Genomic DNA, 19,358 nt, shown 5'->3' on the forward strand with positions numbered 1-19,358 from the left:
GATTTCAACAAAAGCTGTTGGTTTGCAAATTTTACAAATGTGGGGAAATGTTGATTATTCATTGCTGTCTTTTCATTCTGTTCATCAAACATCACCTAAGACACCATTAATATGTCGCATATGCTTTCATAAAGTATAGCAACCTCATTTCCTTACACTTCGCACACGGGGGAAAAAAAATCACTTCCATAAACGGAATCAGTTGTGTACAGCTGATGTGTGTGCACACAGGAGGGAAATCGCAGGCCTATTCCATTGAAGCAAATAGGTAATATACAAGATTTTAATAGCATTCATTGACTATCAGTGAAAATTTAAGGCAAATATGAGGTTTTTATTTTTGAATGTTTAGATTTTGACATTCCTAATTAACCACTAAAGTGTCCTCATTTAACAATGCAACATACAATGCCCAGTCAAAAAATTATGTCTGATTGCTTTTCAGCAGCAGTTCTTATTTACACAATAAAGGAAATAGCTTAACGCAATGTCTGCTCATTAAACACTTGTGAAAATAATTACTTTGCTGCACTTGCTAATACATAAATTTCAACTATGAGATTGTATGGAAAAAATAAAATATAATTTTAAGTTATGTTTGGTTAATGTTTTTGCATAGTGAGTGTCCACATTATTATCACATACAATTCAATATGTCACAGCTTCTTAAAATAGCCTATATCAAGTGAATATACTCTTATCGTACTCCCAGAGTTGAATTTTATGTAGAGTGAAGGTTAAAATTATTGTGTTTCTGCTGTGATGACTGTATTCAGCATTTTGATGTGAAAAATCTTAAATCAGTGTCAACTGGCTAAATAATCAGGCAGTGTTATGCAGTCATCCCATTTTCTTTCACTCTTTATTAACAGCCATCTTTGGCTCTCTTTCTTTCCTAATTGGAACATCATACAGCCTTGGCAGTTGTACTATTCAATAGAATGATTAATTTTTCCTGACTGTTCTGAGCTCAATTGACCTGTTTTGACCCATTTGTCACTGATCGTAACCTGACAGGCGCTAGCAGCCTCCAACGATTATGGCTTTTGAGATTAATCTGACACCGTTTTATCCTGCTGCAGCTCATCACATGAGGAAACTGGGGCCAGTCATCCTCTCTACGGCCATGGTGTCTGTAAATGGCCTGGATGTGAAAGTATTTGTGAAGATTTTGGACAGTTTTTGAAGTAAGTTTACCAGTCATTCAGATTATTTCTGCATTCAAGTTTGCATTAGTTGTCCCACATGCAAAGAACATCTTATAATTGCTAATGGTCCAGTGATGTTCCATTACACAATATACAATCTGTTTTGTATATCATCTTGTGTGTTCTAACCATCCAACTTGTTCAGAATTTGATTATTGATAAAAATAAACCTTTCTCCAAAATTTCATAAATTATCCATTTGATTTGCAGCTTAATAAATAAAATGAATCCTAATGGCAAAATTTAATGATTTAAGTATATGAGTGAAAGTACAAATTAAAAACTGCCCATTGTTCTGAAGATGGACAGTGAAATTAAAATCAATGTACAACTGCAACAGCTTAGTGACAGAGGCATCTGGATTGTTCATTCTTGTTCACTTTCTCTGGTATGGGTTGTAGGCAGTTTGTATAGATGAGTAACTTCACAATTTGAGAATCCCTTGTTGTCATGGTGCAACTAACAGGGTGAATGAACTGTTCATGCTCCATCAACAATTTAGTTAATTAGCTCATTTGTAATTGCATTGCTTTATTGCCAGGATGTTAGCAGGAACATCAAAGAAGATGTGTTTACAGTACTGTAGACCACGGGGTATTGCAAAACAGTTCAACACCAAGAAAGAAACAGAAGAAAATGCATTGATCTCAAAATGACATGCAAATAAACTGGCCAAGAAATAAAAGAAGACATTGTGTTGGATTGATATTTAATCATATTTTACTAACTAATATACTAGATTCCATTTGTGATGAGGAATCAGGTATTTTGGTTATTATTGCAATATTAGCAAACATTTTGGAAAAAATGTTGAGTAAGTTATTGCCAAAATCTAATACAGGAGTTAAGAATTAAACAATACTGTGCTGTTTGATTACCATCTGTGAAATTATGTTAACCATGTAACCACAATCTCAGTGTTTTATCAATGGATTCACATGTTAAGGGTTAAACTTGATCTAGATCTACCTTGCAGATGTACAGAAATCGTAATTAGTATAATTAATAATATACATAATGCATAATTAAATCAATATTTGATATATCCTTATAGAGTTAAAGCTTCACTAGAAATTGTAAAAAAAATACTTAAATGTCGTAATCAATATCTTAAAATGGTGTGATGTGTGCACATTAAACATTGTAAGAAATTTCCAATCCATTTGTGCTTTATAGCTATATTTACAAAAACCCTCTTTAGCATCCTTGGAGTATTCTAATTTATAATTGTAAATAGACCAGTGCATACAATTCAGAAATACTATTGTACTGAAAACAGATGCCTGAATCTTCAGATGGTGCCCCATTTCTCACAGAGATGTTATAACACTAATTCTAATCCACAATCTAGGTTATTGACAATTTTTTGCTTTAAAACAGATTTAGATTTCTATTAAGTACTTCTTAGTTAAGAGACACACTGTTTTCCAATCCATTAACTTTATAGCGAAAAACAGAATTAAAGGCTGCAGCTTTCCAAGCATGTTATGTGTAACTCAGAATAGCAGTTAAGTCATTAAGGTGGTTGGGCCTTAGAGCATTCCTAATCTAAACGCATATCCTCATAAAAGGAAAGAAAAAGCACACTACTGGTTTGCAATAGAGTTAATGCAAGTATACAGTACTACAATAAAAAATTAATAAAGCATGCTTACTATTGGAATAAAAAACCTATCCAGGCCAATGTTGTGGATTCACATAGTTGACTGATGGAAATTTCTAAGGGAATCTTGTCTGGTTGCTGAAGTGGAACTTCTCTTAACTAAGAAGCAGTTTAGAGTTTTTCTCTTAAAATACAGTTACACAAAAGCATTTGGAAAGGGGATTACAGTAGAAAACACACTGCTGCTGTCTTGCTTTTCTGATAATGGAATGGATTTTGGGTGAAGTGAAGAATAACATCTGAGGAATTGAATGTTTTTTTTAATCTTTACTTTGGTGAGGTAGTGTGTTTACTGTCTAGTGTAGGTATGATATAAACTGAATCAATGAGAAAACCAAGGAATTTTGTGTATCCCATTTTCAGTTTAATTATTTCATTGAAGCCATTTGACTTTATCATATGTATTATGGTGTAAACTTCTAACAGTTTCAAAACAGTCATTATTAAATAGGCTGTGCAACATCTTTAGATATATTATACTTCATACTGTTTGGATGTTTGGACTGGAGCTGATTACTGCCCCCTAGTGTGACAAGGTCATTTCTCATTTACAATAAACAATTGCTGTAAGTCAGAAAACACCTACGATAAAGGCTTAAATTAGTTTATTTTTCTCTATTTATAAAAAAGTCATATAAACAGTTGTGCAAGCCAAGCATTATCAAAGACTTTTCAGTGCATTAAGTAGAGATGACAAAAGCTAATCATTTTGCTGTTCACTTAATAAGATGTCAGTAGATTCTTGCTAACATTTAAGAATATATTTCCATTATAAGTTTATAAGACATACAGCTAACCTGAAAAGTTTGGAAGAATGGTGTAATTTATTTGTAAGCTATTCCAGTGATAAAAGAATATAGTGTGTGTGTGTGCGTGTGTAGAATTTTTTAAAAAATACAGGATCAAACTGATGTCCCAGAAAGAAGTACTATAAAGAAAGTCAGTTAAGATTTTTCAATTTCCTAACCTGTATGTAGCAGATTACCAACATGAGAATCACAGTACAAAGAATGGTGGTGTTTTAATCTAATGGAGATAACATTGTTAGTGTCAGAAAAAAGCCGTTTTGTGCCAAAAGAGATATAGCAGTGTGATCACCATTGTTCAGGGATAAATATAAAGAAAAAAGTCTTTCCTTTGAAGACGCTCAAGCTTAACATGACATCTTCATCAACAAAAACTGACCAGAATCCATTATGTCTTAAGCCTAGCTATATGTATAATATATCTCAATTAGCAACAGAATAGAGACTGTTTCTACTATTCGTGGTTGATTTAAATACTTAATATAAATAATAGTTTCATTAACATTAGAGTACCAAGAAAATTAAATTATTTGGACTCCTTTTAAAAATAATGGTATGCATTATCCAAAGGAAAAAAAAATTAGAAGTTGTGTTCATAGGTGTGCTGGAAATACTAATCCAGTTTATTTTGTAACCTTTTTAAACAGTGCTTGGTAGAAAGCCAAATAATGTATAGTTATGTAGAATCAGATACAGAAGCTGATTGCTTCCACTTTGGATTCTATTCTGTATTAACTAAGCAGAATATTTTTTTTTCCAGAAATTCTGCTGCAGAAAATATTTACCTTGTACGAGTGTGTATGGTGGATCAATTTGGCGTGTAACTTTTGTGCATTTGTCGGACTATAAACTGGTGTGCGGCTGTGCAAAATGTCCAACAGCTTTGAATTAGCATGCATGCAACTAGAGAATATTCTGATAGTTTTGTGAGGTTTCTTGTACTTGGAGAATATTTAACTCAGTTTAAAGCAAACTGACTTTTGTCCAAGAAACCAAAAAGCATTCCTCATTTTCCTATGACAAAATATAAATCAGAGTTACCAAGTCAGATAATAATTTGATTTTATTCCGTATTTTCTATGAAGATGCCTTCCAAAGGAATTAGAAGCAGTTTGACCAATAGATAAAAATAAAGTTAATTCATGTAAATGAGGAATGCACAGAACTAACGGTGTGAAAAAGTGGAAAATATGATAAAACCAAACAGTATCCTGCATTAAATGGTGAAATTCATTTTCCAAGATATGTTAGGTTATCTTAGTTGTAATATTAATCAGTCTCAACTTTTTATAGATTCTGTTTATCAAGAGGATTAGTAATTTTAAAAGAGAGTCACAAAAATCAGATTGGATTATTTTTTGCTTTACTGCACTGCTTCAAAAGTGTTTTAATTAATAATGTGAATAAGTTGGTATGCTAATCATATTCAAGTTTCACACTTAAGCTTCAGGTCTAGCTGAATTAAGTATCTAGCAAAAGGCTTTCATATCCCTTTACTGAATGGTAGACAACCACATCATTTATTCCATTTTGAAAACAAAAATCAATATACCTATAAAGTGACCCATAAATTAGAGCTAGCTCATGGAATGTTTGTACAGTGCTGGCTTTTTGAAGGCACCCTTTGCATTTTTCCTTCACCTTTGTATTTGAACTGGAGTCACTGTAAGAGGCTCATTAGGGGACATTAGGGACTTCAGCTAACCAGAATTCCAGAGACTGCTTTCCTCTTATTAATGCATAGCAAAGTAGGATGCACTTAAATATTTCATAGGCATTCAGTAATTTGTGTGTAATCGCCTTGTTAGCAGACCAGTAGAAGTAGAACGGGTCTGTGAAATGGTGTTAGAGATTGCATGGGTAATTTATAGACCTTTGACATTGGAAATAGCTGTTATTGGAGACCGGAATGAAGCTGTGAAATAGAACTGGCAATAAGTAGAAAACTTAATAAAGGTTTTGTAACAAGCATCTATGGGGATAACAACCCACTTGGTCGTTTTGAAGCAGCTATAATTTATGACATATGCAATATATCAAGTGCATGCGATAGCATTATGGAGTATTGAAATGAAAAGGGTATTTGCAACATTAGGTCCAACTTCCTGCTAGGGATGTGATTAAATGATTAATGAAATGTCCCTTTGCATATGCATTTTGAAACAGCAATTAAGCACAGACTGAAAAAAAACCCACCAATCCTATCATTTTTCAGCTTATCTCATTCTTGTTATATAAATCACAGAGAATTTGTGAGGAGCAATATGTCTGACCTGAAGTGGTTACTAAAGCATGAAAGAGACTCATCATTTCTGTATAAAATAATCATAAATAAATAGGTTAATAATTTAAGCCTATGAAAGATCTCTTGATTTATTATTGTGGAGTCTTATTTATACCTTTTCTTTGGTTGTGTCCAATTTTGCAAGAATGATTGGCATAATTAAATATGAGAATGAATAGACACTATTATTTTGCTCATTGCTGGTAAACAATAGCAAGGAAAGGAGACAGCAGATGTAGCAGAAAAAAATGCATGGAATATTGCGTGTTCATTGATCTGACAGAGTTTATACTTTAAATAATAAGAGGGCTGCAAGCTAGCCTATAATTACAGAAAGGAAAGTGGCAGCTTTGGCATTTCCAAACTCTATGTCATTTTAAGGGAGCTTTGTGAATTTGTCATCAATAATAATTTCGACAGAGACGCATTGCTTCACATAACTTTGCAAAGACCTTCCTTTTTTACTTTCATTTAACGCAACGGAGCTTGTATTGGAATTTAAATCTTTTGATTTCCATTGAAAATTGAACCAAGACTCTGACTGTGGTGTAGCATTGCCACTATTTTCAGCTTTGTTCTTTGTAGTGATGTTAACAAACGTGAGCAGATGTCATTGTTATATAGTGTAGGTTGACGGGCGATGCCGATAACTATTTTCATGCTTGCAGTGGTTGCAAAGCAGTAATGGCTTAGCTAACTGCAGTTTTCTACAACTGCTGTAGTGTAGTTGAAGGGCATTTTTTGTTTTATTATATTTTAATTATTCATTAAGATTCACATATAGAAAATGTGAAGGCTGCATATTTTCTAAAGACTTGCCTAATTTAACAAACTAGAATTGTTTATATCCATTCTCATTTTTTTTGTGAGAGATAGATTTATATGACCATCATTAATTTGTGCACCTTGAGAGTGGGTGTTGGTATGTAGGAATTTGGATGTCCAATCTTTTGCTCTCTAGGTGTGGACATGTATTAATCTTCAGAAATGAATATTATGGCTGATTTTCTGCTCTATCACTGAGGTTCAGTTTTAATCTAGGCCTGAAATCATCTCACATGATACAGACCAAGGACTGACCTGGGACCTTCCTAGTCAGCTGCTTTCTGGTTAAACTCACTGAACCACAGGGGAGCATTGTCATTTAAATATAAATACATCTTGAAATGTGCTACAACATATGAAATTGTAATATGAGTGCTTGAGAGTGCAGTGTATAAAAGCTGGAGATGCCATTTCTAAACTCTGTTGGGAGGAGTGGGAAAATTCAGAAAACACTCTCTTTAAAGATTACATTTCAGTTTTATTTTAGAATTTCTTAAATCAAATCTATTTTCAATCATTTTTTTTAATTGGAAGTCCTCTCAGTTCCTTGCTGTCTTATTCCAGCACATTTAAACACTTACCTCCTTGTCATTTCTTTAACCAAGGTGATATTCAGCTATTTGTTTACCTTTTAAAGTTTTTCCTATGTAAAAGAACCAAATCATATCTCTGCTAAAGAAATGTTTCATACAAGATTTGAAGATATTAATTGAAAGCAGTATGCTTTCTTTTGCATCTGGGTCACTTGTCCTTTTAGTTAGATCATTCAATATGCCACAGTTCTGTTTGTGCAGGACTACTCAAGAACATATTCTCATTGCCAAATCTTATAGATATCTGAATGAGCTTTACTTTCTTGCACTTGCCCAAGATTTTATAACCAAAGCTTAGTGATACTTATGAATTATTTCATAATTTGTTTTACCTTTCAGTTCCCTCCAGTGTTCACCGAGATTTTAGCCCATTACTTTGAACACAATGTGTTAATAACATTATTTTCATTTGCATTACAATTTGTGTTCTTAGTAGACTGATTTTCTTTCTAAGTATTTTAAAAACTTTCATCCGTAAGTTTTAATAACATTTAATGGCTCTTGGCCTATACTCACTGGAGTTTAGAAGAATGAGGGGAGATCACATTGAAACCTATTGAATATCAAAAGGCTTAGAAAGAGTAGATGTGGAGAGGATGTTTCCTATAGTGGGTGAGTCTAGGACCAGAGGGCACAGCCTCATTACAGAGGTATGTCCATTTAGAACCGAAATGTGGAGGAATTTCTTTCACTAGAGGAATCTGTAGAATTCATCACCTCAGATGGCTGTAGGGACAAGTCTTTGAGCATATTTAAAGCAGAGGTTGATAGGTTCTTGATTAGTCAGGGTGTCAAAGGATATGGGGAGAAGGCAGGAGAATGGGATTGAGAAGAATATTAAATCAGCCATGTTGGAATGGTGGAGTAGACCCCATAGGGTGGTTGGCCTAACTCAGCTCCTGTCTTCTGATCTTATGGTCTCATTCTTGTCAGAGAAGCTTCATAACAAGGATTAGCTACTTATCAATTGTAGCATTGGTATGGAAATAAATATTCTAATTAATCTGCTCACAAAATGATGGGTAGAAGTGGCAGATCCAGGTTTGAAATATAATTTGACAATACAAACTTATATGACATTTTACAAACTAATCATAACACTATTATATTACTGAAAATATTATGCGCTAGTTTTGATCCTTTTAAATTGTAATACTTTCCATATGGAATTAGGATTACTTTTCATATGGAGGATAAAGACAAACATGTGCTAATTGGGCTAATTGGCTATTTCCATCTGGCATTTTCTATAAAGTTCTCTGGGATTTCATCTTTCAATATTTTAAATGAAACTTGAGATCAAGTGAATATTACGTAGTAATTTAAAGTTAGAGTTGTCACTTGTGTCTTAATTAAATACTTAGTAGATGAGGCTCAGTGAAACTCAATAATCTAGTGGAAATTTAAGAAACATTGCTGAGACCAAGTTGGAATTATATTTGTGAGGATAACTGTCACTAAACAATACTCCTATTCTGGCAATACCAACTGGTAGAGTTGGGACATTAGATTAATAACTACATTTTCCAATAGTAAAGTTCAACTGTGGTGCCAAAATCAAAATAGTAACTTTGTTCTTAAAACTGTATGTTGAAACTTGTAAAATATTCTCACAAATAATAGACTGAGCATTGCCAAAATATACCAAGAAATACTAATGCTAGTTCGTGGAAAGGAAATGTGTACACGGAGATTCAAATGAAAAGTAAAGGCATGCTTTGAATTGGAGGGAGTGTAAAATGCATTTACTTTGATTCTTCGGTGATTGATGGAATTGATGAACTTGCTGAAACCAAGTGTGCAAATTCTGTCTCTTTAGCCTCTTCAGAAAGTTCTACTGAACTAGATTCGCAGGTTCAATTTGTGTCATAAAATGTTTACATTGGAACTGTGCTGATTTGCTGCTATCAGTATGTTGAAATGCCCTTTGTATGAAATTGTACAGCATTCGGTACTGTGCAAAAGGCTTAGGCACGATAGATTTTTTTAACATAGATTTTGTTCTAGATGTTTATTTTTGTCTTTTACATTAGTATGTCAGTAGAAAAGAGCCCATTTTAGATTTCCAAACATTTGTTTTCCAAAAATCTAAATAATACAGAGAAAGTTTTGCATTTTGTTAAAGAAAGTAACATTTTAAGTAATAGACCACTTTTCAAATAAAAATTTGATTTCTTTATAGGTATATAGCCCAGTGCATGATTGAGCAATGATCAATGACATAATGAGTTGAATGAATTAAACTGATTAACTGAATGAGAAATGAGTGTAGAAGGAATCAAAGTGGGTGAAAGATAACCAAACTAAAAGGTGATGGTTGTTAGATTGACAGTTTAACCTTCAAATGATCAATTTTTACAGAGTGGTAAAACTGAGCATAGCAACAAGACACAAGATGGTTATCCTTCATTAGCAGACCCTCTTCCAAGCAGAAAATAGTGGCAGATATGAGTTTCAAGATGTGCTGCCTAAGCTCTTCTGAAGAAGCATAAAGAAATGGGCAAGATTGAGGACTAGAAACAGTGGTTGGCCATGGTTGGAACAGCCGAAAGATACATCAAACTGACGTCCCTTCTAAATCAGAAGTCCAGCACTGAACTCACAGAAACCACTGGAATCCCAGTATCCCCTCTACAGTCCAGAGAAGTTTTATCAGAGGTGATCCACATGGAAGAATTTTTGCCAGAAAGCCATTCCTCTGCAGTGGAAGCAAAGACAAGAGACTTGCCTACACAGAAGAACACACGGACTGTGGTGCTGAACAATGGCAGCAGTGCTCTGGACTGACAAGTCAAAATTTCAAATTTTTGGCTTAAACAAGAGGTAGTTTGTCCATAGAAGAACTGGAGATCACTGCAAGCAGCTAACAGTGAAGCACAGCGGAGTTCCCTTGCAAATTGGAGGCTGCATTTCTACAAATGCTGTTGGTCAGAATTAATGGAATCCTCAATGCTGAGAAGTGCAAGTAGATTGCTATCCATCATACAATTCCATCAGGAGGCGTCTGCCTCATCCCAGCTTCCTTCTGCATCAGGACAATGAGCTCAAACACAGAGCCAAAGTTGTAAAGAACTATCTGCACCAGAAAGAAGAACAGGGAGTTCTATTGCAACAGATAGTGTAGCCTCCACAGAACCTTGATCTCAACATCATTGAGGTTGTCTGAGATTACCTGGAGAGACAGATGCAAGCGGGACAGCCAAAGTTTGCAGAAGAACTGTGGCAAGTTCTGCAAGATGCTTGGAACAACCTACCGGCCAATTTCCTTATAGAGCTTCACAACACAGTACCTAAAAGAATCAATGCAGTTTTAAATGCAAGTGGTTGTCACACCAGATATTGATTTGATACTTTTTTACTGTATACTGCTCTTTATTGTAATTTTTTGGAATTTAGAAACTTTTATTGTCATTATTTTTGAAAGCATCTTTGCTTTACAGAATTTTTTTACGTGTGCCCAAGATTTTTGCACAGTACTGTATGTCTGCGATTTTCTGCGGATTCAAGTAATTGGATAAACTTTTACAGCTGTGCTCCTCTGATGTCCCACAGTGTCCTCTCTGACATCTCTCATTGCATGTGCGAATCACCTGCACTTGCATTCCTTAACTGTATTATTCATTTTCATCATAACTCTTGCCAGACGTAACATTATGAAACTCAAAGGCAAAAAAATGCAGTGCTGGGGGTAAAGTGAGGAGTGACAGGGGCTGGCTACTCTCTGTGTCATAATACATTGGTTTTTGCTGCTAGGCTATGGTTTGTTCAAATAGTTCTGGATAATTTTTTTGGCCTGCATTTTCTGATTGTGGCTAATATCATGCTTTTACTTCAGCTGTAGTTAATAGAACTGCACATTGCAAAAATTTCCATTCAGTGTTATAGATCGAATAAGTACTGATACACAGTCTCTTGTAATATCATATGCTGCATCATTTCACTGTAACATTGCTTATTATGATGTCTAATAGGGTTACATAAATAACAATTGTGGTGTACTAAACAGCCTGATACATATTTTCTACTCACAGGCACCTTAACAATGAGCATGCATTAGATGACAGGAGTACTGCACAGTGTCGGGTCCAAATGCAGGTTGTGCAGCAGTTGGAGATTCAGGTAAACTGGTTGTAATGGTTTGTATACACAAAGCAGTTCAAAATGAATCTTTAATATTCCCATTTTCTGTCTTTGTTCTGTCTTTCTTGGTTCATGTATTATTTTACATTATGTATTTAATAAACCATAACATATTTCATGAAAATATATATCAATTAACTGCTTGGATTACAAATTCAGTTGTGGATTAATAGCCAGGTAGAACCATAGATCATGAAGTAATATATGATTACTTTAAAGGAACTTCACACCTCCCTCCTCACCCGATCACCACTAATTCATTTCAAAATGAAATTCTCACCTATGTAAAATCTTCTGATCGCCACATTATTTCATGGCCAAGGAAGCGTCTAGGCAATCGTTTTACAGGACCCTTGCTGACTATAAGAAGATATCTGTTGAGCACTTTCTAAATGGTGATGTTGTTGAAACTTAGAAAGCTCTCACAAGGAGTGCAGAGTGAATGCGGGAAGGATATTTTCCCCCAGCTCAGGGCCCTGGAAACAGGGGCCACTATTTAAGAGGGAAGGAGAAACATCCTCACTCAGAGGATGGTGAATTGTTAGAATTCTGTAGCCTGGTAGGCCGTTAATCTTACTTTCTTTAAGGTGTCATACCTCTCTTTCAGACTGCATATCTCTGACAGATAGTACCTTTATATACTTGCACATCAGCTATACCATTCTATTTTCAGTAAATAAACCATTTATTTTCTTACATTATTTATCCCTTTCATTAAAATTTAGTAATTTGAAGAAGTAAAACAGAATAGTCCAGTATTTGATTTTAAAACCACAGAAACAAATTTCACTATATTCTAGGTGGCCAATTAATAGGTTTTATAACTTGCTGACTTATAGGAACACTCTCCTGATATAAAGTCCGTCAGTTGTAATGAGACCCAGAGCAACGTGGACCCAGACTCTGTGACGGAGATAAGTGCATCGCACTGCCAGGTCTCTGTCACTCTTTTGAATTAGATTGATGATGGCAGATTGCAGGGGGCAGTAACTGAACCTCAGAGGGAAAGGATGAAGCATGCAGATGATTCTGGCAAGCATAGTGTTTTGAGAACCCTTCACTTCTTTCCAGCTGCTGGCTTTAGTCCATTCCTTACAGTATCCACGGGACTTTATCAGGACACCAAGGACCTACTTATTTGTGTTCTTGGTAACTTGTTACTGTCATAACATCCATGACCTAAATTCTTTTATTGACAAAAAGATGAAGTGTTATTTGTTTTTCTGTGACCTTTTAACACATGGGAGTCTTAAACGATGAGTACTTCATACGAAGTTGCTCTTTTCTTTAAGAACAGCTTATATAAAAAGGACTTGATCCTATTGCGAATTAGAGAAATAAGACCATGCTAGAAAAATCATTCTAAAAGTATTTTGAAAGAAAATATGTTTGTTCAATAACAGCTTTCTAAAGAACGTGAACGTCTTCAGGCGATGATGACCCATCTCCACATGAGACCTTCTGATCCTAAGCCATGTCCGAAACCCGTAAGTTTGATATTCAACAACTGATTGTACTAGGATCACACCATTAATGAATATTTCATAACTTAAAAATAAACAATTGTCTTGATGGTTTCCATTTAGAATGGTTATGCCAATACTTAAAGATTAAGTGTGGTTATGAACAATGTTAGCAGATAGCTTTTTGTTGAAATAAATAGACATCCTACATTCTACTCTGACAAAGTAATATACTTCACTTGTGACAAATAACTGGCTTGAGATGACTGCTAAAATGTTAGAACATTTTATTTTGATGGATTTACAAATACACTTTGCCAGCGAAGAGAATTTTATTGGGCATCAATTGCACTGCTATATAGCTATATCATTACTGGCAAGACATTGAATGGAGTTCTTCTTATGTCATTACTGGCAAAGCACTGAATGGAGTTACTTAAAGGTGAAGTACTAGCATTTACTGTCAAACAAAATAGTATCTATAGCATTTTACTTTAAAACAAACCTGGTGAATGAACTGTTGAAATTAAAGATCATGTTGTGACTAGCTTAGTTCATAAATGAAATAAAAGGAAATCATACTGATAATATTTGTGTACTTTAATGTGAGTCATATTGGATGCTAAAATCAAAAAAACAAATCTTTAAACTTTTTAAATGCTTTGTTACTTTCAGAGATGTTCAAGTGTCAATTTAAACTCCTCAGCTCCATTCCCAACCCTGAATAAAGAATTCCAGTATCCGTTAAGTGCTATATGGTAGAATTGGTTTGCTGAGAAGGAATTTCCATTCTACTGGAAATCTATGACAGACAGTTAGAGGAAAAGCACACATGCAATATTGCTACAGTTCCTTTAAGGGAACTGCACGTTTTGTGCCAAACTGAATTGTTTTATGTACAGTATCTCTTTTTCTCCTTGTAGCACTGACCTCCTCCTGACTGAGATAAAACACATTTCTTTTCTGTGGTACTTTATCACATAGCCCAACTGAAAGCTGGTAATGCCTCAACTAAGGAAGCTGTACTCAAGTGACGGACAGCTGAGGGACTCCAACTCATGACCTTATGGTTGTGAGTTTGAATACTCAGCCACTAGAACTACAGAGCAGCAAATTACATCAGAAATTAATAGCCCCAGATTCTAACTGTTATTAAGAATTTTGTGCAGCTTAATTAAAATGGGGGTGGGGCAATCTCGTTTAAAGACAACTTGGTTTAATACACTGCTTTGCTCATTTATTTTAAATGAATAATACTCTGACCACTTATTTCATATTATGTTCAGCACTACACAAAGTTTAAAGATAATATACTTATTGAGTAAATCCATCAGGAATCTGCAGCTCATTCGTTATAAATAAATTATTCAATTAGTAAATTTGTAAAAGTCCAGCAGTGTGGTAAGATCCATACTAATAAATGATCCTCAGCATATATTCTAAAACTGAACTTGAATAATGTAACTCAAGTATTACATTACATAAACCACACATGAAAGGACTACTAATTGCATTTGATGATGGGTAATTAATAGGGAATCCTTAGATGAGTACGTTGAACTGAAACTCCAGTCTTTTCCTCTTCCCACTGGACACTTGCGCTCTCTAGAATGTATTACATGGCACTGTTAGCCTTTGAATGGTTGAAAAGGAGAACAGTATACAAAAAGAACTCTAAAATTTATATACTTCACAAAAAGAGCTTCATAATTGATATGATAGTACTGATTTATGTCCTCATATGCAGTGGCTCAGTTGAGACAGCCCACACATTTGATAAATATTAATAGTATGAATTTATTACCAAGGCGAAATGAGCTCTGTTGGTTCATCACTGCACCCTTAACAGCTATCAGTACATGAACACAAGGTGCAACTGCACTGTCTATTATATGACCCCATTTACTCTCTGGATGGTACTTCATTAAATGGTACCTTTTGGCCATGCTATGGATGGATGAAAATCAAAGTTATCAAGGCTGTAAGTCCTGAATAATGAGTTTCACCCAACCTTGAATATATTCAGATGAGTTGAGGTAGCTAAGTGCTCATCCTAGCTTTTACATGCTTTTCCTTATTTATCTTTAATAAATTCCATTTTATCAGAACATGACTGCCATCCTGCAAACATGTTCTGCCTGTTATTACTGTATGATAAAATAAATTATCATAACCCTGTAAACATAATCAGCTATAGTATATAAGTCACAGAAGATTTAATGATGGTGATTTTATGAAGTTTTATAATTGAAAATTATTATAGTGTATAAAATTATGAATTTTATTTTGAAAATGTATGTATTTCTTTTACACAAGCTAGTTAATTTGGGATTCCAATTTTTTAAAAAAAAGTTTTAATGAAACTGCTCTGATTTATCCAGCAGCTTTGATAGTAAATGTGCTTGAATATTATGAAAATTATTAGATTCTTTAATGTAGGACTGCTTTAAAGAAATATGTATTTTGGTAAAATGTTTTCTTAAATACAATATTTAGATGATTAGATAAAGATAGTATGATTTTATCAAGAATTTTTAATAAGGTGTTGCTTGTTTATTAGGATAGTTACAGTATTTGAATCACCATGAAATTTATATATAAACATAACTGGATTTCTCACATCAAGCTGCAAGCTGTGGGTAGCAGCGGAATAAAACAGTTTGTGGTTTATTGGGAACAGATGCACTTGGGAATGCCTTCAGGGTGCCAGGCGCTGTTATTAGACTGCCAGTGTACTTCTCCTGGCTGCTGCCCAAGAATGCAGAACAATTAGCTGGCATATGTTAATTTTTGTTTCTTTAACAAATTTTTCTACTCTCTAAACGTGTAAAACAAATCCACAAAGTAAGATCAATCAATGTTAAATGCATAATCTACTCCAAATGAAAAAGGTGTTTATCTATAGATGAATACATAACATTTGGAACGACAGCTGTGCCTGAATTACTTAGTCAGTTGCAATTTCCTGCACAATTCCTGATTTTCTAGTTTTGTGCAGCGACAAGATAACATTACAGTTTTCCCAGATCGAGAAATTACCCTTCAGAATAGATTGAAAATGACTACAAATTAGCCATTAAGAGCATCACTTAAGAATTTGGCAGAAATCTTTTCACAGTGGGTGAGTGTAAATTTTCTTAATTAGATGCTCTTTATGACAATGGATGTGTGGTAAATATAAAAGAGGTGACGTGAAAAATTTTCAATAATGGATTAAGGAATTTTATTGGCAGGAGTAGTTGAAGGACACACTGTTAAATAACTTGCATTCATTTTCTCCTCTTTTCCTTTTCCTTCCCTGACACCCATATTCCAGGGTACATCAGCAATAACTGACACTGTAATCATAAATTGAAAATGATACTTCCAGAGGAATTGGCAAACTTGACATTTCATTATATTTGCTAACACATGCCACAAATGATTGTTAGTGAAGAAATTCCATTCCCCTCTCCATCTACAATCATATTTAATTTGAAAAAATTTCAGCCTCCTCTGGCTAATTTGCAATTAAGACAATTTTGTTTGAATATGTAGTAATGTCATTACCATTCCACCAAATTAGCAGTGAGAGTAAAGGTCAGTGTAAAATTTTCCAGCTGGCTGGAGCCTCTCAGCTGAGATTTGGGACTGTGCAAAAACTGCAGCAGCAGGAGAGGAGCAGCGGCAATCTCCATCCCCTTTGCTGTAACTGGATCCTTTGATAATCTGCCTTGTTTTTCAGCCCTTAGAATAGACAAGCGCAACCGTGGAACTGTGGTAGCTGCTTTTATTAAGAAGAGACAGTTGGGATAAACTAGAATGAGTTGGGCCTGAGTAATGTTGGATCAGATCATTAGATAATCTCTAACAGCATCCTCTAATTAGAGTTCTTATGATACAATTTCATCCTGTAATTAGCTGAGATTGGCTGCTTCCTTCGCTGCTTATTAGTGGCAACACAGCTGTAGAAGTGAATCCACTCTCATTTGTCAAACCTTTTAAAGCCTTCTTTCTCCTGTCTCTGCCTTTTCCCGCTCCTCCTCCTGGGCCTCCTCAGCTGAATCTGGTGTCGAGTGTCACAATGTCTAAGAACATTTCAGAGACATCCCCACAGAGCTTACCTCAGACTCCCACCACACCAACAGCCCCAGTCACCCCTGTCACGCAAGGACCCTCCGTAATCACTCCAGCCAACGTGCACAATGTGGGACCAATTCGAAGAAGACATGGTGATAAGTACAACATTCCCATTTCATCAGGTAGGATTCTCAGTAGCTCCAGTAGCAGACTGACTATTTATCTGACAAATAACTTCGATAATTTTTCATTTAACTTAAGTACACAATATGTTTTGAATATTATATGAAAAGGTTATATCCCCTTTTTTGCTGGAAGTAGATTAAACTTAAAACACATTTAAGACATTCCCCGAAGATCAAATTATATGGAACAAATTTATTTGAAAAATGCTTTCTGATATTTGGGTGTAAGAGAGTAAAGTATACAATGAGATTGCTGTTGGAATACTCTTAAGCGATTATATAATTTTAAACTAGATATTGTACGTTTCAAAAATACATATTTATAATTTGATATCAAGCTATATCTACAGATAGAAATAAATAGACTGTGAAGTTCTGCATTCATTGATGATTTAGTAACTTTAAAAGTTTCAGTTCAAGTCAGTTATTTTCCAGTTTAAAATCACATTATCTTGCCCTATGAGTTTGCAGAAATTGCATTCTTCCATCCCAATTTTGAACACATAATGAGGTGTAACAGGATAATTGTAAAGAACCATGCAATGAGTTTTTGTCAATATTTTTTGCATAGACTGAAAAATATTTTCAGTTCAGTAGCTTGAGTGGCTGAGCACTTGGCTCCCATCCAGATGGCTGAGAGTTCAAATCCCAGCACTGCTTGACACTTGAAACCACCTGCATTAGTTAGTTTTATTTCATTGGTTTTCAGTTGAGCTGCTCCAATGAGTGGCATAAGAATACAAAGGCCTAGGCTTTCGATGTTGCTAGTCCTCAGTTACAATCAGAAAGCAGGCGCCTATGGGTTCAATATGGCAACTGATTGGTTGCCTGTTTCAGAGTGGAGATGTGCCATTAGCGATTTTGTTTATCGCTCATCTGTGGTCATCCCTGACATAGGTGACTGCAATAAGGAAACCGCACGGCTGCTTCAGGTGCATTTTGGAAAAGTTTCATTGCACACTGACATTCTTTGTAGATGTTATATAGCTGTCCTTAAAGAGACTGCGTACACTCACCAATAGAAAAATAAAATTAATTATGTTCTTCTGCAAAGGCAAAATCTCTCCTCCCTTGCTTGCCCCTGAGGTGCTCCTTTCCAGCCAGTTATGGCTGTCAAATTTGGCATCTGGGGCCCCAACTGGTGTTTATACCTGTACATTAGTGAACAGAAATCAGCAGAATAGCTTAATGTTATACTTTAGTCTTCCAACACATCACAGTTTATATTGCACCCTAATATTGGCGTTGTCCAACTTCTGATCCAATATAACTCACCAAAGTGGCAAAGGAAGCCATGTTTAGGGGCATTCCCATCACTGATCAGCTAATTGGGATGCCATTTTGGTGTCTGTAGGGAAGTCTGGCCTCCTAAAGGACCACACCTTGTTGTAGTTTGGAAGCTTGCATGCCTCAATGACCCAGAGAGCTGTGTTGGCTGGAGGCAGGGCCTTATGCTTTGGCTCTTGGTAGGATCACCCATGTGTCAAACAGGTCAAAGGGTAGAGGCCAGACTAAGAGCGGTCCTCTGGACCTCCAGATTTGGGGATTCAGCTCAGGGGTAACAATCTTGACTGGTAAAACTAAAGAGTTACGGAAACAGCAATGTTTCGTACAGCAAAGTTCGGTAAAATCCATCTAATCTGAGTACGACAGCATTCCTGAGTCTCCACCTGGCGCTTGGATGACTTGGTGAAAACCAAGAGGAAGCTACTGGCATCATGAAGCCCTGAGCACCACCAGAGATGGAGGATCTTCATTGCTGCCCTAAACACTAGCAGTGTAGCAGGCAGTAAGTAAGGGAAGTCTGGGCTGCCCTTACTTAGTATTAAGAGGATGCCCGTTCCTGAGCAGCTTCTTAGAGGAAAGATAAGATATCTGCAGGGACTAAATTGAGGGAAGAGGTGAAAGAAGGACAAAGTATTGCTTTTTGTTTAATTTACTACAGGCATAAATAGACCATGTCAAAATAATTTGGACTGATTTTGAATTATTATTTCTTCTACATCAGAACATTGCCCTGTTTGCTTGAAAATTCCCTATATCTCTTTCAGAGATTGCCCCAAACTATGAATTTTATAAGAATGCAGATGTCAGACCTCCATTTACTTATGCAACTCTTATAAGGCAGGTGA

General features: G+C 35.3%; 1 protein-coding gene across 1 annotated transcript in view; it reads left to right on the top strand.

Moving 5' to 3' along the window:
• The window catches only part of foxp2 (forkhead box P2), a 550,159-nt gene that overhangs the window by 490,561 nt on the left and 40,240 nt on the right, over positions 1–19,358 (top strand). Inside the window, exons 9-13 of the mRNA XM_059978258.1 lie at positions 1,083–1,187; positions 11,411–11,498; positions 12,923–13,006; positions 17,022–17,223; positions 19,278–19,354. Of these exons, the coding sequence (XP_059834241.1) occupies positions 1,083–1,187; positions 11,411–11,498; positions 12,923–13,006; positions 17,022–17,223; positions 19,278–19,354 (556 nt within the window). The remainder of the gene's footprint in view (positions 1–1,082; positions 1,188–11,410; positions 11,499–12,922; positions 13,007–17,021; positions 17,224–19,277; positions 19,355–19,358) is intronic.

Source organism: Hypanus sabinus, chromosome 8 (genome assembly GCF_030144855.1).
Source record: "Hypanus sabinus isolate sHypSab1 chromosome 8, sHypSab1.hap1, whole genome shotgun sequence".
NCBI classification, from domain to species: domain Eukaryota; kingdom Metazoa; phylum Chordata; class Chondrichthyes; order Myliobatiformes; family Dasyatidae; genus Hypanus; species Hypanus sabinus.